At 38.3% G+C, this 25,429-nt stretch overlaps 1 protein-coding gene across 1 annotated transcript in view; it reads left to right on the top strand.

The window, feature by feature from the left end:
- Positions 1–25,429, top strand: part of LOC149080493 (uncharacterized) — an 88,859-nt gene that overhangs the window by 46,715 nt on the left and 16,715 nt on the right. The window contains exon 2 of the mRNA XM_089238661.1: positions 16,579–16,703. Within this exon, the coding sequence (XP_089094787.1) occupies positions 16,579–16,703 (125 nt within the window). The remainder of the gene's footprint in view (positions 1–16,578; positions 16,704–25,429) is intronic.

Raw genomic sequence — 25,429 nt, 5'->3', positions numbered from 1 at the left:
GCGCGTGAATTTGCCTGCAAAATATTTTTTTTATGGAGAAAATATAGTATATTAAGAAAGAAAGAGGAAAAAAAAACACAATATATATAAATATTGTGTTTTTTTATTATAGAAATAAAAGTAATTTCTATTTTTATAATTATTTTATATTTTATAATCAGGAAAAAAAAATTATATATACAATAAATTTCATTTATTAATTCAAAAATAATTCTGTGCTATAATGAAAAAGCATGAAGAATATTTCGGGTGAAAAAGAGAAACATGGTTAATAAAATCTAATTAGCTATGAAGTATTGCGATCATTTTTTCTTTGAATATTTTTTTTATTTCCCGGTTATACATGTTAAAATACATACTAAACTTCTGTTGCAAAAGTTTACTCCAATTTTGCAATATAAGCTAGAGACTCCAAACATTTTTTGATATCTTTCGTGCTTGCATAATTAAGCAGAATGTGATGAAATACGTCTGTCCAGTTTAGCGTACCTTGCGCATCTTTTTTGCCCTCTAAATCCACTTTTGCTCGACTCATGTAGAAGTCACTGTATTTAGATTCCTCTTTCATACCCAGAATCATCATTCTGATCTTTGGATTTGGTTTACTCATAATGGAATTGAATCTCTTATGCCATCCTTCTAAGGCGTTGTTTGTTCTGTGTTTTCTTTTATTGCAATTCCAAATATTGTTTTCAACACCAAATTTTCGAACCACTCTTTTACAAAGTAATCATAAAATTCTTGCAATTTCGGGTTTGTAGGAGAGTTTTCCTGGATGGATAGGCACCCGTTATCTACATCTTCCAATGGTAGATGTGCTAATGCTGCACACATACGCACATGTGATCTTACTTCATCATTGCTCTTGTAATAATTTACGAGCCCTAAGGACTGTACGTGCCGCCATAGACATTGGTTGAAATGGGAATTGCATCCGGAAATTTTGGTTAGTGGGAAGAGTCTTTCTAGAGCCTTAATTGATGCAATTTCAAAATCTACAGTCACTGACTGAGGATTCCATCTGGCTTCTTTTAAAACAGTAAATAGCTTTGCATAAGAATCCTCCGGGTTTTTTTTTTTCAAGCAAAGCAAAAACTATAGGAACTATTGTAACTTCTTCATCATTCCTACTCATGTCTGCATGAATCGTATACAACTGATAAAACTGCTTACAACAATTTTTAAAAGTCCCATCTGCGAAAAAGTTCTTGAAGCTTTAAAGACCATTTCGGCCTTTGTCACTAGCGAATACTATAAATCTACAACAAACGTGATGGTGACAAGCGTGCGACACTGTCTGTACAGCAGCCATCTACAATCTTTTGCACGCGAGTGTCATGGTGCTCAAGAGTTCTCGATCCTTTGTGACGCGGCAACGTCTTCGACTATCGAACCTTTCAAGTTTCGTTAATGGATATATTTCGAACTTTTGCAGATATATACTGTATATTGTGGATTGAAATACAGTACTCTTGCTAATCCGACACATATCAAACCGGAGTGTGCCGGATTACCGAAATCACCCGAATACCGAAAGTTAATTGAAAAAATCCATTTAAATAATATAAAATTCTTTACAAAGACATGCAGTGACATGATTTCCTCATCTGTGCACGAAGAAACCACTCGTAAAAACGCCGGATTACTGGACCGGCTGGACTAGCGCACCGCCGGAGTCTATTGTAAAAATTTTGCAAACAAATCAAAACCCCTAAAATATCAGTGAAATTTTCAGTTTCAGAGGTTCAAATAGAACTCATCTCGATTTGAAGAGAAATGTGTCCATGTGTCAAATTTGAAAACATGCTATGGATATTGCGGTAAGCGAATAAAGGCTCTTCGAACGGGAAAGGGGGGGATTATATAGTGAACAGGGGGGGGGGATTATTCACCTACGCCCTTTTGCGTATTGAAGAATTTATTGAAGAATCAATTTCATGTAGTACATTGCGTAGGAAAAAAGGTAAGATTTTACTGCTCCTACTGTGCAAGCCTTAGAAGGAAACGTTGTGATTTGGAGTTCTTCTGTTGTTCTGATCTACGGTAAAAAATAAAGTGAATATATATTTTAACATATACAATGATGATGTATTCACCTAATAAAGGTTGTATAAATTGTGGTAAAAAGGTTGTGTAAAAAAAAAAAAGGTTGTGTAAAATTTATATATATATATATATATATATATATATATATATATATATATATATATATATATATATATATTTATTTATTTATTTAAATTATGAGAAATTAGTTGAAAAAGCACGAGTCAAAGATTATTTCAGTGGCACAATTTCATGAGGATACAACCCCCTTATAACTTCAGGCCATTTATGGTAGGGAGAAGACAGGAATAAAAACAGAAAAAAAAAGACAAGAAGGACCTTTGTTTTCGAAAGTGCGGGAATGGGCTGTGCGGAACCGTCCCCAAATTCCCCATGCGCGGAAATGCACCGTGCGGAACTGTCAATACACCAGGGGGAGAATGACATGGCGTCTGTCTTTGGGGGAATGTGTTGGTGACAGTATCTCTGTGATGAAGCTAGCCAATGGTCACGCTCAAGCGGGGCCATACAGTAATAACAAACCATAAAAGAATACCAATCAAGACCATGTCAACGCCTTTTTAGGAGGATCTGTGTTACGTAAGATGAAATTTGAAATGATTATAACCGGGAATTTTTCAGGTTGAGAATTTATTATTCGCAAATGCGGACTCGTGCAAAATTACTTTTTGTTCAGATATTTTTTGAAATTTTACATCTGTTGTTGTGTGCTTTTTGTATTGTTGTCTTATCTTTGAAAAAGGATAGAAATCAACATCTACATTTTAACATCGGAAAAAAGGTAAAATATTTTCTTGCTTTTATTTTTCATTCTAAAGTTTAAGTGTTTGATGTGTTTTTTTAGTGCCAGCTCAAGCTAGAACAGTGTTGACAACTTAGTAATTTCCCAACTAGATATGGCCTTTTTCTTGGCCATTTGGATGGGAAAAAAACCCATCTAGTTGCTAGTTGTTTGTGTAGTCCTTTTCAAAAAATTTCCTGTGTATCAGTAGCCTATTATTAAATCACATGATAATACAGGAATGTTCCGGGAAATACGAGACGTATGCAGAGGCGGATTTTACGGCCAACGCACTGGACCCCGACTTCTAAAACACCCCGAAAAACCCAAACTTCACACTTTTTGTAATTTAAGGGGGCCCAATATTTTCTTTGGCGCCTGGGGCCTCGGCCGACTTTAATCTGCCACTGGACGCATAGCCATCTAAATAATAATTAAAATTAATTCTGGTTGCTTAAGTCCGGTTTCTAGTTGTTTTCGATGAAGATCATTTGATTATCTTTTAATGATTTGCACTATTTCAGCAATAATCCAGTGATTATTTTTGAATTTCAGAAATGAACATTTTTCGCTGAAAACCGTATAACTCTGAAACTGCAACTAGGGGTAGTGTGAGTCTGAGTATTACTATACGGTGAAACCTCATTGTAACGATACCCGATATAACAATAAATCCCTCTACAACAATATTTTTTTCTTGATCCACAGAGCATCATTATATCAAAATTTCACTGTATCAGGGTTGGCAAGTTTTTGCCATAGATGGAAAAACTTCGGTAAAAACTGTCAGCAAAAATAGATTATTTTCCCCATGTATGCATCCAAGGCATTGTTATGCATTTATTTTTCTATTTACTATAAAAATGACAGTTTGAACTCAAATTTTGGTTTAACAATCATTTTTAGGGTTGGTAAGTTTTTGCCATAGCAGGAAAAACTAGAGTAAAAAAGTCCTGATAAAATAGGATTTTGCCATGAATAAAACAAATCGATACTTCATATATTCATGTCTAGGATCATTAAAAAAAATCAATGCAAAAGAATTGTATATTGTTATAATAACCTGTCCCGGACGACAGGTAGTTGTTGTCATGGCCTCCACATCCTAGATCAGGGCCCCTGGTAAAACTTTTCACGGGCCCTTCTATAATTTATTTATTGCGTGAAAAAGCCAAAAAATGATGAGAATGAAATGAGAGACCCTCGTCCGGCCCCAGGACGAGGGTGTGGAGACACCACCCGAGATTTTTCCGCAATATAAACGGAAATCATCCATTCATCAGAAAATTTTCTTTCGGAATGACTGGATTTGGAACAAGAAAATGTTATTCGAAGGATAAATACATTTCTAAAAAGTAAATCTATTGAAAAGTTTATAGAAGACAGTGTGTTTCGTTTGTTCAAGACCTATATTCTGAAGAAGTTGGTCAATATGTTGATGAGTGCTGCAATTTGAGAGGCCAATTGTCGATCGTTCTGGAAAACCACCTACCTGAAGGCAGCGATATCGGGGCAACCCTTTCTACAACACTAAACTTCTACAAACTTGAAAAGAAACTAAAACTTTCATAGTTTTAGTATTAGTTTTATTTTCATTAGTTTTAGAAAGTTTTTGGGGCGATTTTTACTTTGGCACCCCACAGTATGCAAACAGAGAGAATATCCCACCATAATTTAATTGTAAGTGACAAAAGGGCGTCAATAAAAGAGGAAACAATTAATAATATGACACTCATTGCACTTAATTCAACCGGGATTGCTTCTTTTGATCCGAGACAAGGGCGTAGCGGGGCCCCCGAAATGTGAGAAAATGACCAAAAAAATGGAAAAAGATGGGGAATTTCAGGGGAATTTTTCAAGATGAAGGACAGACGAGATACAAAAACCTCTTTGTTTAGAAACTTGTGCGAGAAGAGAGTTTGCCACGAAGTTTTTCCGAGGTGTATCTTTTTGAGAGAATTCTCTAATATATCATAATTTATACATTAAACCGTTAGGTATAAATAATGTCTGATCAAATTTTATTTACGTTTTTGTGAAATGCAACAAATTATGAAATAGACCATACCGAATCTAGCAATTCTACTCACAGGGAAAATGTAGTTGTATTTGTTAAAATTTTTTGTGATGTTATTACTTGTTTGTTCGTACGTGCTTATACTGTGCATACAATATCACAAATTGGATATACACTATACTCTTGAATATATATTTTTGCAAATGTTTATACAACCCTTTTGCACATGTATTAATTTTCTACTTCGCATACGTTTTTAATACTGTTTTTAATCAATGCCAGAACCGCGCACAACTCTCTCTGATCAGGCCGCGTACCCTCTTGATTTTTGCCTGTTTAATGTATTTTTTGCGTACCTTCATGTATACATTTTTGCAAATGGTTATATTCTCCTGTTCTTCATACACAATTTCACATTGCTTCATTTTGCACATGCAAAATATGAATAATAAACATGCATATGTTTTTTTTAAATATTGTTTTGTATCAATGCCAGCACAATGTGGGTCGAAAAAAATCTTTAAAAACAAAACAACTTTTAAGAAATTGAAAAAAGATATTTTGATAATCAGCAGTATTTGTGGAACCTACTCAGAAAAAATGATAGTTTTGTGAATTAAAACTATGCAAAAAAAATTTATCAAAAAACAGTAATTTTATTTTATTTCAACGGGAGATGGTCACGTGATGAATCGGGTGACGTCACTTGATTTTCCGAAAAGAGTAGCTAGAAACCAGTCATAGGGCTCCCCTTTTATCGCCCCATCACCTATTGTTTGAAAGCTCTTGGGGGGGGGGAGTGATCGCCCCCCCCCATTGGATCCGCCACTGGGTTAGGTAGGCTTATGTTGTGACTCAACGCAAAACATTTTCATAGTTTTCTCATATAAAGGCACGAACGCCGGAAGTCAAAAGTGATTGTTGTTGCTGGAAGTGTGTTTCCTTTGCAAAAAAAAAAAAATTATTTATTTTACCCATTATTTTTTTTTTACAGAGAGAGTTGATACCTTTTCCTTTACCCCCCTCCCCGGTCCTACAATCTGGCTCTTTCGGCACTGCCTAATCTAGCGACTAGCTTGGCCTGCTGGACAGAGGCGTCTGGCACAAAGTGCACAGCGAACCAAAAAAGGATGAGAACTGGGGAAATTATGATCGTGTTTTAGGAAATGGAAACTCTTGTGAAGAGAACATCTGAAATACAGAATTTTTCAAGAGCAGATTGGGTGGTCTTTTATTGCCATTAGAAGGAGAGATGTAGAATAGTTAACAGTTACAAATCAGCTCAGCTTTGTACGACCATCGATGGAACTCTTTTTTTTTTTTTTGAGTACGGACCTCATTACCATGAGAAAAATTGATCCATTAATAATGAAAATTTAAGGAAATGGGGATGGTGGTGCTTAACACGTTTTTGTGGAAAAAAATCTTGATTTTCATACTTACGTACCCCTGAAGAAATATTTGAAAAATTGTTTGTTAAAAACAAATTTGCAAAATGATTGCAACTAATTAAACCCTTTTTTTCTTTTTAGAGGGCTTTTGGCCGTAATCCTCCACTTTGGCCTGTGCGGGTTGGAGGAAGCCAATCCGCGTCCGTTCACCACGTGTTAAACATGGTTACTAACAGGCTGCACCACGAAAAGGTGCGGATTGGACTTCAAGCTTCTACTCCTAGTCGATTCCTTCAAGTCCTCATAATGAAGCAATTAAAAGGTTACTGGAGAGAGAAGAAATGGCGAAAGTTCAGTTCGAAGTCATGGTTACGGTGTACGAAACGACATTGGAAACTGACTCATCGAATTTGCAGAGAGCGAAAAGTTATGCATAATGAATTCATTTTTTAAGAAGCCCCAAAGAAAGTGGGCCTGGAGAAGCCCAACTGGAACAACTAGTGAGATCGACCACATCCTATATAATAAGAAGCATATTATCCAAGACTGCAGTGTTCTCAACAAATTCAATACAGGAAGTGATCACCGACTGGTTAGATGCAGAATAAGGCTTAACACTAGAATGGAAAGAGCGAAACTTATTAAAAATAGGAAAACTGTCATCGAAATATGGTAAAGCTTCAAGAACATCGATATAAATTCCAGTTAGAGCTGAAGAACCGATTTGATTTGTTGTATAACACCACTGAGGATGAACAAGATGTCACCACGATGAACAAAACTTCAACCACTACCCTAAAAGAAGTAGCAAAACAAGTCGCTGGAAAAAAAGAAATCAAACCGGTCAAGAAAATAACAGAAGAAACAAAGAAACTTATGAAAGACCGGAGAGAATTTCAGATTAAGAAGAATGACCCTAAATCAAAAGTGGAATATTCAGAACTTTGCAAGACAGTAAGAAAGCGGATTACAGAAGATGTCAGTAAGTTTAATTGTGACATTGTAAAGAAAGCATTGGAAGATAATACGAGCTTAAAATCAGCAAAACGAAAACTGTGTTGGGAGAAAGGAAATTTTTGTACTAAAAAGGAAAGATGGAACCATCACACAAAAGATGGAAATGAAATCATTTACCGTTGAGGAATTTTATAATACTCTATACAAACATAAAGAACTGGATCGGAACAAAGGAAAGTGAGCAGAAAGAAAAGAAAATGGAGCCAAATTTGTACAAGTAGCACCTGTGCTGAAAGAGGAATTCTACAAGGCTATAAGATGTATGAAAAAAGGGAAATGCCCAAGTGAAGATGGGATTTCATTAGACATTATTAAAGAAGCAGGATAAGAATTTGCCAGTATGCTCGCTGCTTTGTTCACAAATTGTCTCACAAAATCGGATGAGAATGAAGATTGGAATAACGCAATGATGGTTATTCTTTACAAAAAGGGTGAAAAAGAGGATATCAAGAACTATCGACCAATCAGTCTCCTATCAGTAATTTATAAAATCTTCACCAAAGTGCTGACATATAGGCTTGAATCCAAATTGGACGAAGCCCTACCAAAAGAACAAGCAGGATTCCGAAGTGGATTCAGTACAATGGATCACATCCAAACAACCAGGGAACTTATAGAGAGACACAAGGAATACGAATTGCCATTGTGTATGACCTTCATTGATTTTGAGAAAGCGTTTGACTCTGTTTTCACATCTGCTGTTGTTAAAGCTCTAAATGTAATTGGGGTAAAGAAGACTTACATCAATATCGTCAAGAAAATATATGACAAAGCAACTGCAACGATTCGTCTGGACAAAGGAAAAGCAAAAATTAAACTCGAAAAAGGAGTCAAGCAGGGTGATACTATCTCACCAAAACTCTTTACCGCTGTTTTAGAAAAAGTATTCAGAAAACTGGATTGGGATAAGGAAGGAATTAAAATAAATGGAGAATTTCTCAACCATTTGCGTTTTGCAGACGACAGTGTTGTTATCAGCAGTAATCCAGACCAACTAGAAAAAATAATACAAGAATTGCCGAAGGCAAGTATTCAGGTGGGCTTGAAAATGAATCTGCAAAAGGCTTGTAAGGTTTTCCCCCATCGGGAAGTAGCATGATGGGATTAGAAAGCGTGGGTGGGGGAGAAAGGCCATCGACGAAGAGGAAAGAAGCTTGGTGTGTTTTGGGTTAGTTAGAGAGTGGCTCCTGTGGACTCAGGATGTAATTTCAAAGGCTCGCTGTAAGCGAGGAGGACGTGTTAATAGTATCATGTTTATTGTGAAAAAGTATGATTAAACCAAATATTATATATAAAAGTGGCAGAGAGTGCTTATGATTGTGTGTGGCAATTATTCATTGAAAACGAACCCTGCATAGTGGTGTCAGCAGTGCGGTCAGTAGAACTATACTGAATGGAAACTGACTATTTTGTGCGAAGGTGATCGCAGGAATAAATCATCGTTAAGCGGTTGACAAAATAGAAGGATCAGGACTGATCACTTGGCGTAGCTGATCACACATTGGGTGGTCACCAGTGTCTCAAGACATCGGAATATTTATGTGAAAGCTCGACCATCGGCAGAAACGAACGAGCATCAAGACTTTCGCCTATACTGAGGTGAGCGGTCACATTTTTTTTTTGTTTGTTAGGCGAAACCGAACTATTTTCGTACCGTAATATCATTCGATACTGATTTCAAAAAGAAAAAAAAATTAAAAATGGCCGTCTTTGCCAGGGGACGAAAAGAGGACCTGCTGGTTTTAGCAGACGAGTTACGGGTGGAAGTCCCCAAAGACGCAAAGGTTGTGGATTTGAAAGAGCTAATTGTGAAAAGCCCTCATTATGAACCAGAATTTGTGAAAGAATTACTAAATAGTATTATCGATTAAAGAACAGAGCGAGAAGCAAGAAATCACGAATTAGAGGTAGAGAGAATAAAACATAATGAGAAACCTGGAACACGTTGCAATAATGATTTTATTGGGTATTTGAATTTAATGAAAGGTGTAATGCCAGAGGTGACGGAAAACATAGAGGATTGGCCTTTTTTCTTTCATCAAGCAGAAACTATGTTCAAGTTGTATGAGGTCCCGGAGGAATACCACGGGAAAATTATACTATGTACCTTGAAGGGGAAGGCTGTATGCATAAATACGAGGCAGGCAGAACCCGATTTTGATGATTACAACAGAATCAAACAAATGATTTTGAAGGAATTTCAAATCACTCCTATTGAACATAAAAAGAATCTAGATACGATGAAAAGGAAAGCAGAGGAAACGTGTAGTCAATATGCAGTTAGGATGGAAACGGCTGTAGATTTGTACCTCAAGTCGAGGGAAGTTAGCACGTTTGAGGATCTGAAACAATTGGTCATCGTTGATAAAATTAAAGAAAGCTTATCTCCAAACATCAGAACTCATATACAGTTGAAAGAAACCGACAGTTGGTTAGATGCAGTCAAACTTGCGAAAGAAGTCGATAATTACATGAGTGCAACGAATAACAGTGATTCATATTCAGGAAATGAGACAAAGTTTTCTGACAAAAGATATAATGAAAACCAACAGAATAAATATTGTCGTGATCGTGACCATGGAAAGAAATATTCTGATCGGAAGCCACTCCGAGAGGAAGGCTGTTTCATTTGTTCGTCAAGATTCCATGTAAAAAGAAACTGTCCTGAAAATAAGAACAGAGTCAGCATGAGTAATAGAAGAGCAGGTAATTTGGATACTAGAGTCAACCAGATAGAAACGGAAAGTGTACCACAAGATACAGAAGCGTTTTCAGTAACAGGAATCGGTATCAGTGACGATATCAGACAGGATTCCGGATATATCCAATCTATCACCGCATTGAAGAGAATGAAAGTTAGCATTGAGGGAAAAATTGTGAATGCATTGATTGATTCAGGTTGCCAAATTTCTGTCTTAAGAGAAGATTTGGTCCCTCGTCACAAGACAGAGTCTAAAGCAAAGACATATTTGAAACCTGCATTCGGAAAGCCTATTTTGGCAGGTTTGAGACACATCAATCTGGCCATTCCCGTAACGGACAAAACAAGTGTAGTCCACCACAGAGCTATCTTGTGCGCTATTACACCCCACATAAGTGAGGAGGCCATATTATATCCACAAATTATCAACTTACTCAAAGAAGAAGTGAAGGCCCAAGAGATCGCAGCTGTGAACAAGAAGGATATGACGAACAACGAAATGCAGGCAAAGCAGGGTGGGAGAGATGGAGTGGATGAGAGGAAAAAACATAAACAGAGCACACCCTCACCCCACAAGAAGAATTTCGAAGAAGCGACCCTCTGGTTGCCGAATGGGAGTCAGCAGCGAAGGGTAAGTGAGGATACGGCAGGCTGTGCTCTTCAACAAAGGGGTTGGTCTTACCAAAAGGAAAAAAAAAGTTTTTTTGCTAAGGGCCCGTAAAACTCCTTTTGAGGGGCATATACAAGAGTGCTAAGAAACAAATGACAGAATCTGGTACTCATTTTATTGGGAGGGGATTGTCAAGGATACGAAGGAATTTTGTGTGTGCATGTGAGGCTTGCCAGTTGAGAGGAAAGAACGAAGTCTCAGACAGAGCTTCTATTACTCCGTCAGTAGGGGCAGAACAAAAACTCATACTGTCCGACCATCATCACAACACCTGGAAGCGGACACGCCAGGGACGGACAACGTAAGCGCAGACGTGATATCACGTTTACGAACAGAATGAACTGTGTGAACTGAAATAATGAACATTAATGTTTACTGGCATTTTATTGCAAATTATGTAAATATGTATTCATTGCTATCAGAATCGTGTTATTTGATCATATCCTAGCTTCTATTAGCCGTATCAATGTATGTAATCAGATTGTCTTGTAAAATATGTTATGCATATTTCACACTTAGGAAGGGGGTAATGTAAGGTTTTCCCCCATCGGGAAGTAGCATGATGGGATTAGAAAGCGTGGGTGGGGGAGAAAGGCCCTCGACGAAGAGGAAAGAAGCTTGGTGTGTTTTGGGTTAGTTAGAGAGTGGCTCCTGTGGACTCAGGAGGTAATTTCAAAGGCTCGCTGTAAGCGAGGAGGACGTGTTAATAGTATCATGTTTATTGTGAAAAAGTATGATTAAACCAAATATTATATATAAAAGTGGCAGAGAGTGCTTATGATTGTGTGTGGCAATTATTCATTGAAAACGAACCCTACAAGGCTAAAGTTATGTTCAACCCTTTTGCGTTGAAGAGGACAATCTTGCTCAACAACACAGAGATAGAAGAAGTAGAAAGCTAAGTATACCTGGGACAAGAAATTACCATGGATAATGGAATCATTAATGAAATAAACAGAAGGATCAGGAATGGATGGAGGAATTTGGCAAAAAGTGTGTAATTCTGAAGAGTCACACGCCGCCAATATATCCGAAAAGAAAAGTGTTTAACCAGTGTGTGCTACCAGCACTGAGTTATGGAGCTGAAACATGGACACTCACAAGCAAGACAATACAAAGGCTACAGACAACGCAAAGGAGTATGGGAAGATGTATGCAAGGCATCACAAGGAGAGACAGAAAATGAATCACTTGGATAAGGGACAACACAGGGCCGTCTTAAGAGCATAAACTACTTCTAATTTTTCTGAGGCGCCTCTTCTCGTGAGGCCCCCGGGCCGTGCCCGGGTGGGCCCATGCGTTAAGACGGCATTGGGACCACACAAAGGTACATATCATGGAAAGAATTAAACTTTTGAAATGGAAATGGGCTGGACATATTGCAAGAAGACAGGACAACAGATGGACCACAAGTATTTCAGATTGGTACCCCCGTGGTGTTAAACGTCCGAGAAGGCGTCCCCACGCAACATGGACTGACGAGATCAGGAAAGTGGCTGGAGTCAACTGGATGGCTAAAGCATCAGACAGAGCAGAATGGGAAAATTTAGAGGAGACCTTCATCCAGCAGTGGATAGAAAATGGTTGTTGCTGATTGATTGATTGAATTAAACCTCTGAGAATAAAAAAGCTTTAGGTAACTTTACTAATTTAGCCAATTTCTCTAATTTGGAGAAAATATCCAAATAATTATTACTTCTCTAATTTAGTCACTATGAAAAAAAGAGGAGGGTAAGTGCAGTGCAAGTCCAAAAGGCAGGGCCGTAACTAGGATTTTTGCCACTCGGGCAAACTTTATTTCACTGCCAAAACAACTTTAAAATGTGATAATTTTATAATGGTGTTCTTTGTTCCCACCCAAAACTGCCACCCCTAAATTTTGCCGGCCGGGGCAGTTGTTCCCTCTGCCCTCCTCCAGTTCTGGTCCTGTGGAGGGGGTGATGGAGAGACCTTCCCCTTCCCAAGAATCAGATAATATGGGAAAATAAATCAGTTCCATATTTTAGGGAACATTAGTGACTAGCAATAAACAATAAATTGCCCCTGCCGACGCATCACCCTAGATAAAGGCGGGACGGAGCCATCTCAAGCTTTGCACAGGGCGCCACTTGGGCTAAGACATGCCCCGACTGTACCAATATTGTACAAATCCTTCTCCCAACCAATCAAGATGTTTATATCCACCTGCTCCTTTGCCAACCATGCACCCGAGAAATACGATACCATGGAAATTCCGTTCATTTCTGCTTTCTCCCACTCAAGGAGGATGGGATGTACTCGAAGTTATTTATGGTGAAGAAGTGTATGGGATGCGGGTTTCCTTTGCGTTTAAGCCTTATTAAGAAGTTAAAAACTATACACTGATCAGCCTGTCCTTGTTATAAGTCTATATGAAGCTGGGTGACTTTTTTTGCCGAAATCTTTGTTTTACCGTATTTTTGAATGGTATTGCCTCAATCGATCGAAATGTTTTGGTGGGCCACCAAAATATCGACGATGGGCCATGGGTTGAAGATCCCTAGGCAAGGGCCTTTTTGTATGATGACAGAGCTTTCTTTTCTTGAATATATTTATGAGTTCTTTCGTAGATAACAATAACACCCTTGCATTGATTGCAGTGATGGTGAGAAATGCAAAATATATTAAAGTAGACCATATATTCGAAATTTTAGCAGAATATGGAACGCCCATTTCATCTGCAATATCCATGGCATCTTCGCAAGATTTTTTTTCAGAATATCAGAAAATCGTCAGAAGCTCATAGAACTTATACCAATCTGACTCATTTATTGATTTTTCATCCGTAGAAACGTCTTCAAACATTTTTGTAAGCGTTTGACCTTATTTCTGTAACTGAAATAGAGAGGTTTTTATGCAAGTCAAGTTGCACCAAGACGCTCAAGAGGGTGTTAAACACCCCTAGTGCAGGCATCTTCAACCCGCTACTCGCGAGCACCCAGAGTGCTCCCTGAAGCACCCAGAGTGCTCGATGCTTGTGTCCAATTTCGTGCACGCGAGCATTTGATCAACTTTACAATCAAACACCTTGTACAAATTGCATTCAAGGACTGAAATCACTCTGATTTCATGTATTCGTATCCCAAACTTGACGTTAGGGTGCTCTTCTTTTGACGATGGGTACAAGCAGTGCTTGGGAGTAGGAAAAGGCTGAAGATCTCTGCCCTAGTATAAGATGACCTTAGAAGCAGTACACTGAGTTATTTCAAAAATAGGAAAGTTAGAAAATCCGCGATATATATTCGGGTGGGGTGTGAAACACCTCCTACGCGTACAAGCGGATTAAATGAATATTATAATTCTATTGTTAAGTTTTCTGGTTTTTTCGGAGAAAGTATCGAGGTTTGTATTAAACAGCCATGCATTAAAGACGAAGGCTGATATTGTATTTCATTATTCTATAATTTTTAAAGCAACTTTTAAAACCTTGTTTGTCACTGAAACCTAGGATTAGACATTTCATAATTAAAAGACCCTATTTTAAAGTAGCCTACAGGTGAAACCAAACATGAGAAACGTGTGAAATTTCGGGGAGGACTTCATGAAGTGATAGAAATTTGTTTCGGGGAAAAATTAGTTGTACATGTCACCACCAGAGGGCGTTTCACTTTGAATACCTGTTGTAAAAATGTAAATTTATGTGATGTCACGCAGCAGCTGTTATAAAATCTTGAAACATTCGCGGAGATCTTATTTCTCAGTGCGTTTGCTGCTCACAATGACAATAAGTTTACCAGATCGCGCTTTCCTGGTCTAATTGTTTTCCCAAAACAGCAATTTCGCAGTAACTACTCTACGGAAATAACTACTTGGAAGAGGATTCGAAAACGTCCAATAAATGTTAAAACCTTCGGAGTATGATAACGAAATTTGAAACCACAGGATCGTTGGCTGTTCGTCCTGGAAGAGGAAGAAAATCTCTTTCTATAGACGCAGTACAGGAGGTTTCGCTTCAGGTGGAAGAGGACAGAGCTTCAAATTCTCGTGGTATGTGTGGGTCAGGCATGTAGAACAGGCGTTGAATAGGCCACGTTCAACTGTCCATAAGATCATGCGGATATCCTCCGTACAAACTTTCCCTTGTGCAGAGGTTGCTTCTACATGATTATGACGCTCGACTCCTGCAGTTTCTAGCTCGCGTTGTGGTCGACTCAGAATGGCCTTGGAATATCCTCTGGACAGATGAAGCGCATTTTCACTTGTATGGTGCAGTCAATACTCACAACTGCCGAATTTGGGAACCAGAAAATCCACACGCTATCTTAGAGGTTCCGTTGCATTCACCAAAAGTGACGGTATGGTATGGATTTACTGCATCACTTATTCTCGGTTCTTACTTCTACTACGAGCTACGTTCTACAGGTCCAGTGGCATGTTTGTCACCGGGAAGCGATATGCATTAGTTACAGAACGAAATTGTTCTCTGCAAGCACGTCACTGGCTTGCAGACACAATCTCTATGCAAGACGGAGCTCCTCTACACATTGCAGTGTGTGTTAAGAATGTTCTTCAAACGCATTTTACAGAAGAACGTGTCATCAGCTGGCACTTCCTTAATCTATAATCTCCCTGATCCCCGGACCTTAATCCATGCGAATTTGGCTTTGAGGGCATTCGAAACGTCTGGTAAGTCGTGACAATCCAAGAACTTTACCTGATCTTAAAGGCAGCATTTCACGCCACGTGCTAAACATTTCCCACACACGCACTTCGGTCATTTGTGAACATGCCATCTTGCGATTTCACATGGAATCTGAAAATTATGTGGAACATGTTTTGTTGCAATAACAATTGTAAAGTTTTTTAACAATCGTTGAAATTTTAAACATTTACTTAAATGTGTAATTTATTAATAAAACGCCCTCTGGTGGTGACATGCGCAACTAATTTTTCCCCCTGAAACAAATTCCCATCACTTCATGAAGTGCTCCACAAAATTTCACAATTTTCTGATGACTCTTGTTTTCGCCTGTATTCTACTTTAAAATAGGGTCTTTTAATTATGGATGCCCTGTACTTTTGTGAAATTGTGCGATATTTAAAATGAAATTTAATTTCACTTCTAAATTAATGTATTTTTGTAGTTTTGTTTGGAAACGAGAAAGTAAGATTACAGCATCTAAATTCAAAATCTAAAAGCACAAATATTTTGAGTTTCTCATGGTTTAAGCCTTTGGGAGCTATTGAATGGTAAGTACAGCGAGGATTTTGATGCTGAATTAGGTACGTTTAAGGGTTCTTTCATTTCAGAATAAAAATGTGCAAAGGACAACAAAGCGAAATTTAAGTGCCGGCGGTAATGATAACGGAGAGACACAGGGGGCTCGCGCCCTCCCTCCACAAGCCGACCAAAAATGAGAATTTCTTTTTAAATTTCTGTGAAAAAATAAAAATATCGAAAAGAAATATTTTTTATATTGTATTTTAACCAATTTCTGTTAATATAATATTTAAAATGATTTTTGAAGGGTGGTAACTCCAAATTTCTCGGGAAGAAAAAAAGTTTGTGCCCTCCCAAACCTTTTCAAGCCGAAAGGTCAATCTTGCAGAGCAAAAGGTCAATCTCTGCCCCTGAGCAGAGCTCCTTCAAACGCCAGACTGACTCATCTGCTACCTTTGAGCAAAAGTGTGACGTTAGTATTATTGGGATAGCCAATCGCTGTTTCCTATCTCACTCTTTTTGTAACGATTAGACGTCACTTGGAGTGACTAACCAGTTTTTCGTTCAAAGATGGAGGATGATAAGTCTGCCCTCCTTTCAAGGCGCCTTAAAGCAGCCCAACGCGCATTAATCATTTTAAGAAATCACACGTCACATTTGAAAAATTTTGTAACTGGAATTTCTGGTTCTATCGACTAACATTTTGAATCAGTAATAAAATATGTATAACACTCAATTTTTTTATTTCACTTTAGATGTGAGGTGCTTTACGTGTTCAGTGGATCTCCGATCAGACAAGTTTTCCATTAATGACACGTGTCTTTTTCCAAAGGACCACTCAGATTTAGCTCATTGTAGTGGTAACAGCAAATTTTGCAAGGTAAGCCATTTTGAATCATATAAAGTAACTAAAAGTAAGGAAAACTGTTGCCCCCATCTCCTGATTCTATACAGAAGAAACTGATAGCCAGGTTCTGTGAAAGTCTGCTAATCAAAATCTTAACCCTTTAAGCGGCATTGACGAGACGTCTCGCCTCCTTAACCCCCTCTAATTTTAGCATTTAGCATTGAAGTTGATTTCTTAATGGAACACTTATCTCAAAAACTCTTTATTTGCACCTACTGAAAATTGGAAGAAAGCCTAAATCATGGCAATTTTAAAAGGGTTTAGTGATTTCTGCTGTGCCGCTTAAAGGGTTAAAAGTCTACATAAGTTTAACGAAGTGATGAAGTTACGTAGCTTTTGGTGAACAGAATCATAAATCTGCGTGTATAGCATATATTTTTAGGTAAAAAAAATTGTCGCAACAAGAAGTCGGTGATAGGGAGAAAGGCTTAAAAATGCAATTCCTGGAATTGGGTGGTGTTTCAAAATGACTTCAAATGAAACACAAAGCTTGAGATAATTAATGTAGATAAGAGATAACAGAGCCAGAACCAGATGCTTGGTCAGCAGGGGCAAGCTCTCCTTCAACGCCACAAGGCACCCCCTTGTAATGTTGAAGGAGAGGTTAAAGGGTGAAATTTGCGCCCCTCTGGTCTGCCACCCGGGCATCTGACCCATCTGCTGCCCCCCCCCCCCAGCTGCGGCCCTAGAGATAACGATGAGAATGGATCCTGATCCGTGGAAAGAGTTTGATGTAAATATTAGGGAAAAACCGTCAGTAGGGCTTTGTAGCTCGCCCTATGTCCATTTTATGGAAATTAAATTATTGGCAATTATTGTCAAATGTATACTATCGGGAAATCGGTGGTGACAGCCAGTGTTCATTGTGCTCATCTAAGTCATCATCTTAATAATTATAACTAATTTATATAATACTTGTTTTTATATGTACATGTTGCGGTAAATATGATAATTTGGTAACTATGCACAGTAACGGGCAATTATGCATAATAACAGGCAATTATGCATAATCACAATCATCTCGGTAAGTTTGAAAAATTCTTACATTTATCAAACTCTCTCATACTGATTATGCATCATTCACAGTAAATATGGTATACGCATGCCGGTATATGCTTAATTTCCAGTAAAAATTCAGCTCTAAATCCCCCCCCCCAAACGATATCTCCTTCTGACTACGTTTATGGCTGGTATAGAACAGCGGTTCTCAACCTTTTTTACTCGCGGAGCTCCTTTTACTTTATTATTTATACGGCGGAGCCCCGTAGGCACATCTTTTTCTAAATTTATTTTTTTATCAGATCTATATTCATTCATTTACTCCACGGAGCACCGGTTGATAGCCGCTGATATAGAACATCTTTGTTTTTCACCTTGAAAACAGCACCCGTGTGTGAGTGCTGAAACATACATATCTCGGTGTATTTTCAAATTTATCATTTGCCCATCATACGTTGTATTTTTGTCTTCGCTGCCTATAAGTTTATTTTGCAGTACAGGTCTGTTTTTGAAACAAATAAGACGCTCGAGATGGATGATGATTTTTTGATCGGCTAATTTCGGTGGATTTAAGAGTTGGAGACTTTTCAGATCTGATTTGGCAAAAGACGTCCAAATACTTACTGAATTCGCAATCTTCAAGTTTACTAATTACATTTTTATGAGAAAATTGGATAATTTGTGAATCTTGCACTGGAAACGAACATTGAACTTGTTTCACTGCTTCCTGAAGTGTAGACTTTCTTCCGTTATATCACCGAATTCTTCCATCAAGAGGCCAAATAAAACTTCCAGTGTAACAGCATGAGCATTCACAGCTCTTTTTATATGCCTGCCTTCCAGGAAAATATTATGTCTTGTGTTATCAAAATTTTTAAAATATTGGTTGGGTAGAAAGTAAACTTTGTCAAAAACTTTAAAAATTAACAATTTTTTTTATTTCTTTTTACCTTGTGACCTGGAAAATGAGAAATTAAAAATTTATACCAAACATTTTAAACTTCCTCTTGCCCTAAAGAACCAATATAACCTTGGTGTAACAAATTTACAGAAATTTTTACTAAATTACACATTCCCAAAAGTCAAAATCTATAAAAATTAACCAATTTGACATTTCATTTAACCTCGTGACCTGGAAAATGAAAATTTACAACAAACATTTTCAAATTCCACTTATCATAAAGGACCGACATCACATGGTTATAAAAAATTTACAAAGTTCTTTTACTAAATATTACACTATACGAAAAACATTTCTTGTTATTTCCGATTCCGGCAATCGGTAGCGATCGGGCCAATGGGAATGGTGATCCAAAAAAAAAGTAACGCAACCCGTTATAAAAATATTAATTTCTCAAATTATACTGATTGTAAATGTGAAGTTTTTCATACATAACAGCACTATACTGTTCGAGATGAAAAGTCTTTTTTTTTATTTTCCATGTGCACTGATAGTCTCCGTGGCTCTTTTTTGTTGTATAATCAAAATGGTTTTTTTCCAGAAGCAAAGCATTTTTATGGCTGAACAATATTTTTCAACTAATTTGTTTGAAGCCATTATTGAGGCGTTTAAAAGTGAATTAAAAAAATGTTTCTGTGCGCAATAAGACAGCATTCTTTCAATTGGTGTTTCATTTTCGAGAAACTGGAAATGTTGAAGACCGCAGGACGAAGTTGCAGACGAAGTGGGCGTCCATCTCTACTGAGCCAGCATAGAATGCGTGAACTAAAGGGAAAAAAACAAAAAAAAAACAACAACAACAAAAAACTGAAGAAATGGAGTTGAACCCTGTCGTGTTAGAGTTGTTCTGGAGATGAAAAATCCAGATTAGTTCAAATGTTAGAATTTGGTGCACCGAAAATCTGCACGTTCACGGATTACTGCACACATTTTTTTTATGACCGCCTTATTTCAAAAGAATTGTGGCCATCAATATCACCGGACCCTGAAAAATTTCATTGATTTTTTCTTGTGATGATACCTGAAGACAAATGCATAAGAATAATCCCCATTTTATTGAATAACTAAAAAAAAAAATTAAATTGAAGATTGAAAAGGTGAGTGGTCTAAAAAGAGTGGTCGCAAAAGGCTTGTAGGGGCCGAAATAGCTTTACATTGGGAGAGCATATGTCGTAGAAGAAAAAGATTTTATTTACGTAATATAAAAGCGAGACATTCGTCGGCGTCGGACGAACAGAACGTACTGATACATATAAGACAAAAGAAGACACAAGCGAAAAGAGTCATGGAACAGACAAATTACGCCATCTGGAGGTGGCAAGAGGGATTACATACGTAAACTCGTACAATTCCCAACATCCTCCCCACCCTGGTCAACCTTCAGAGGAATGCCAACTGAATTGGTCGTCGAATTTCAGTTCCATTGGCTGTACGTAGAATGCACGAGCGAATATTGCCGTCACGACCATTGACGAGAGATGATACGCGTGTCTTTGTCCACACGTGTCGAGGTCTTGCATGTTCCTGTAGGAGGAGGATAGTGATCCAACTCGTAGCTGAAGACCTTGGTCTTTATTTTTCACTTGGTGGAATGTCTTCAGCTCTAGTAGGCATTCTTTTCTCCATCGGCTCTAAAAGTTATTCAGTGAATCTTGCTGCAGTGACCACGATTTCTTAAGGTCATTTGCAACAGCAACTTTTTCGTGAGAAGGAAGGGTTGTTAGTTGTCCTACCAGGAAGTAGGCAGGCGTGAGGGGTTCTTTGAAGCTGTCATCTAACTAGGTATCAGCTGTCAATGGTCGACTGTTGACTGCGGCTTCGATTCCAGCCAACGTAGTCGTCAGTTATTCGTCATCGAGAGATGCGCGACCTAATGTTTTCCGTAAACAACGTTTGACGACACCAATCATGCGTTCCCACAATCCTCCCCACCAAGCCGCTCCAGGGGCTATGAGTTCCAAGTGATTCCGTGGGAGGCGTAGTACAGGTGAGCAGAAGGTGAAGTCATGAAACCCCAACGGGCGGAAAGCTCACGATTTGCGGCGTGAAAAGTCTGCGCATTGTCCGAATATACTGTGTTGGGAACACCTCGACGAGCAACAAAACGTGAAAATGCCAGCAAAAATTTATCTGTAGAGCAATCCGTGACAAGCTCGAGATGAATCGCTCAAGTGACAGTACATGTAAATAACAAGATATACACTTTCACTGAGGCAGAGCTTCTACGAATATTGGGCCAGCAAAGTCTATCTCCACGACACTGAATCGTTTTGACTGTGTGACTCTATCCAAAAAAAGTGGTGCTTCAATTTCAGCCGGTGGTGTGTTTCTAAAAATTTTACAGGGAAGACACTGGCGTAGGATACTTTTAATAACCTGCCGGCCTTGAAGAATCCAGTAATCATTTCGCAGTTCTGATAGTACTACTCTCGTGCTCAGATTATAGAGACGAATATGTACGTGACGAATGAGCAATTTGACAAATGGTTGTGAACCATCGAGTACCAAAGGATGCTTCGCAGCAGCTGGAAGTGATGCGAACTGCAAGCGGCCACCAACTCGTATCAGATTGTCACTAAGAAATGGATGGAATTGTCCAATTTTCGAGTCTTTTGGAAGTTGTTTACTATGTCGGAGAGCATCATAGTCAGACGGAAAAAAATATTTGAACTTGACGAATCGAATAACATTTCGCGTTTTCGAGTTCTATTAATTCGCCCTGAAGTTTGCAAGACGTGCAACAGTTGTATACGAATCGTTTCACCTACGAAGTAATCCGAATAAGTTTCGCGTAAGAACCGAAACGAGATATGTCAATCACTGGAGGAGACGTAGATACCATCATTGAACTTTTCACAGTCTGACAAATTTCTGTCGAAGGTTGCTCAACACTAATATTGGAAGGCCACGAACACTGTGTTTCAGCGAGCCACGTAGGTCCATGCTACCAGGTGCTCAAATTGCGAAGTGTAGTGGCAGAACAACCTCTAGAAACGTAATCCGCGGGATTCGATTCGCCAGGGCAATGTCACCATTGCGTTGATTCATTGTGACGTCAAATTTCTGTGACGCTGTTGCACACATACAAGCGTTTTCAATTTGTTCGGATCATCTCGGATCCATCCCAGGGTAACTGTTGAGTCGGACCATAAAGCGGCTTCACGTGCATTGCATTGAGATCGGTTGCTGCACAAAAATAGTTGAGTAAACGAGCACCAACAAGAGCAGCGAGTGGTTCAAGTCGAGGAAGAGTGGTCTTCTTCAGTGGAGCTATGCGACTTTTGCTGCAAATCAATTGCACTATCGTAGTGCCTTAGTGAGTAGACCGGAGATACTGTATAATACAGCACCGGAAGCACGTTCTGAAATGAATGGATGCTTTGTAGGCCCGTCATTGGGGGGGGGGGGGTCAGGGGGGCCGTTGTCCCCCCTGACAATTTGTTCAAGGCACCGATTTATTATCATGATCAGCCACTGTGCGAAACCAAAGAAATCTGGTTACATCTCTGTCTTGTTCTTGTAGGCCAAGCTGCAAGAATGCTTGACATCCATCAGTGGTGAAAGCAATTCGGAACATTCGAAAACGTAGCAAAGTCTACAGTGTCTCGGGTAGTAGATTTGGACCTGTCTTAAGAGCATCATTCAGAGATGGATGTCCGTTGACGTGAGACGATGCATCGTATACGATACGACGGGTCTAGGTCAATTCGTCGCGCTCAACTTGTCACAGGACAATTCGTCGCAGTCAATTTGTCGCAGCGTCAATTCGTCGTGCTACAAACTCGTCGCGGTACAAATTTGTCGCAGGCTCATTTCGTCGCGGTACAAATTTGTCGCAAGCTCATTTCATCGCGACAAATTTGAATTGCTTTAAAATTCATATGTTTGTTGTAATCTTATAAATAGGGTAGTTGCTTTGGCGTAAAAAATGGAACTAATTTTATTTCTCATTTATTGGAAATGTTCCCCCTCCCATCTGTTTTAATTTTCAACAAATAAAGGAAAGTATTCATTGAAGTCATTAAATTTTTAAAATTTAATTTTTACCATATAAGCCGCATTTCTGTCGGGATTTCCATTTCTCGCAGTGAAGGATGTTGAAGAGCTCACCCAAATAAAAAATTGAGATCAAATAAATTTTTAAATTTTAATTTCCACCGTATAAGCCGCATTTCCCACTTTTTGTCGGGATTTGAGTCCCTGAGTACGGGTTTGAGTCCTTTATAAACGGAATGAATGGCGATTTTCAGCCCCCTCCCCCCACCTCCTCAATGTTTCCTTCGTGTCGCCACCTTTGACTGGCCAAGGATGCCGGAAGTGTTTGGAACTTGTGGGTTCTTGTCTTGATCTTGAAGTAGGAAATTTTGATTTCTGAATCATTTCTCTGGGTGCTCATACCAATTCCATAAAGTACCCTGGGCACCAACAGCATCTCTGTCTCTGACACCACTGAAAATGTCAATCGATTTTTGATTTTTTTTCAACTCTAATGTAACAACTCTCGAGTGAAAAGAATGAAATCAGACTTTTAATTATATCATTGTATGTAACTTCATGTACATGACACTCGAAATTAAAATTGCAATATCAATTACATTTAAAAATTTAACTGCATATAAAAGTTTAATTATATTTGTAAATTCGGTTAGAAAAATTTGAAATGTTAAATAATTGATTTTTGCTGTGATAAAATTTCAATATCATGTGGAAAAATTTCGGTTTGTATGATATTCCCCAAATTACAGTGAGCCTATCTTTAACGGTAAATTTCTATCTGCCCCATTACAGTATCTCTATAAAAACCTGAAATATTTAATTAATTAATAATTCAATTAAATTAATATTTAATTTTCACCGTATAAGCCGCACTTCTCGCTTTTGTTGGGATTTCTATTTCTCACAGCGAAGGGAGTTGGGCGCAGATCAAGGGTAGAAATGTACAGTGCTTATGAATGACGATTCGATGAAGTTTTCATAATGCCCACAGGATGAGCACCGACAAAAGCAATGTAATCACCAATAAGAAAGATGACTATGGGTCAGTCGCATAGATACAATATAACCATTAATGTTATGTTTATAATCAGTCGCATATCTTTGGCTGGCTTGTTTGAATATTTCCACATAGTTTTCATTAGCGTCTAAGCTTTTGAAACAAGGTTTTTCTGTAATTTAAATGCTTTTTGAACGTTTGTAATGCTCAAAATTTCTCCATTAGAAAATTTTTGTATCCTCTTTAGAAGTCGATCGCTGAATACTTCCCTGATTATTACGAAAATATCTTTTTTTTTGTCTAGAAAGTTTCTTGCAAGCTGCGATCAATTATGCGAACCGTATTGTGGTAATTACATTAATTTTTTTCTAACTTCAAATACATAACCTTGAGCATTGTTATCTGTCAATAACAAGTTATAAGTATACTGTATACCGGTTATGTACTGTATATTTTTTTCCAATTTTTTGTGGAATAACCTATCGTAATTCAGGTATTGGAAGACAAATTACGATTTATCAAGCTGACAGAAACGAAGCTCATGGTGACAAATCTTATTTAAAAAAATCAAGAAGTTCAGTAATTTCTTACCTCAGAAATTTGCGCGTCTTGAGCTTTTGATGAATCTGTCAAGGTTCTCTTTTGGGCTCAAATCAATGTCACGATGTATGGCTAAAAGGGCTAAGCCGGTAATTCTATTTTCACCAGTGGTATTTCTCAAATAGGTTTTTAGTCGTCTAAGAGTAGAAAATGTCCTCTCTGGAGTAGCTGTAGACATCGGCAATACAGAAAGAATTTGCAGCAACGTATGGATATTAGGATAAAGATTTGCGTCGCATTGTAAAAGGGCTTCCATTGCGTTTCCCGGTCTCAAATTTTCGTTAGTTTTAATCCATTTATTCCGCCATACAGAACACTCGGCATCGAGTGTTCTAGTTTCTGGAAGGACACTATCATAACATTCTTTGCATGGGGTGAGTTGTTTTCCACAATTTGAATTGATGTGACGAGGGAGAAATATTTGCATTGCGACTACCAATGATTTGTGAGTATTGAATCGATCTGTTATCTGCATTTGTGCATGGTCGACAAAAGGTAGGAACAAGTTTATTCGGAAGTGTTCTTCCGGAGTACTGCACTGAACTTTTCTGCCGCGTTATCCCTTAGTTGGTTCAGTGTGGTCAAAATCAGATCGACGTGCTCCAGTGCTGATACCAAATCACAGTTCACAGCCTGCACAGTTTTAGACAGAGGCAGGGTCATGGCCCCCAGGCCAGGATTTTTCGCGGGCCCCCTAGATATATATGCACAGTATCAAATTTATCCTTAGTTTCTCTCAGATAAGATATCCACCGCATCTCTATAGTTTCGTTGTTCACCGAAGCAAGCAAGTATACTCATACTACACCAAATGAAACTACTGTAGAATCTCTACGAACCAGTTTGAAACGTGTTTTACAAAAAACAATATTTCTATCCAAACATTTAACTTAAATTTAGAACATCAAAGATTATTCCTATAACGCACGGGTTCTCAAACTGTGCGCCTCCAACCTTTGTCATGGTGTGAGGTTTTCGAAAATATTCTTTGTTAAACAGCTCTGGAGAGCCGGTGGAGCTCGCGGAAAAGCATTGAATAGGGGGAAAGGGCGCCTCAGGTGGAAAAAGTTTGAGACGCCCTGCTCTAACGTGAAGTTATTCCATGCAATGATTTTTTTGATAAAACGAAGCGATTTCGTTATGCCA

This window comes from Pholcus phalangioides, unplaced genomic scaffold (genome assembly GCF_987345545.1).
Source record: "Pholcus phalangioides strain wild (caught in Gottingen) unplaced genomic scaffold, Ppha-v1.0 ptg000011l_1, whole genome shotgun sequence".
Classification (NCBI taxonomy): Eukaryota; Metazoa; Arthropoda; class Arachnida; order Araneae; family Pholcidae; genus Pholcus; species Pholcus phalangioides.
The sequence above is the reverse complement of the archived record's forward strand: the minus strand, read 5'-3'. Positions and strand labels throughout refer to the sequence as shown.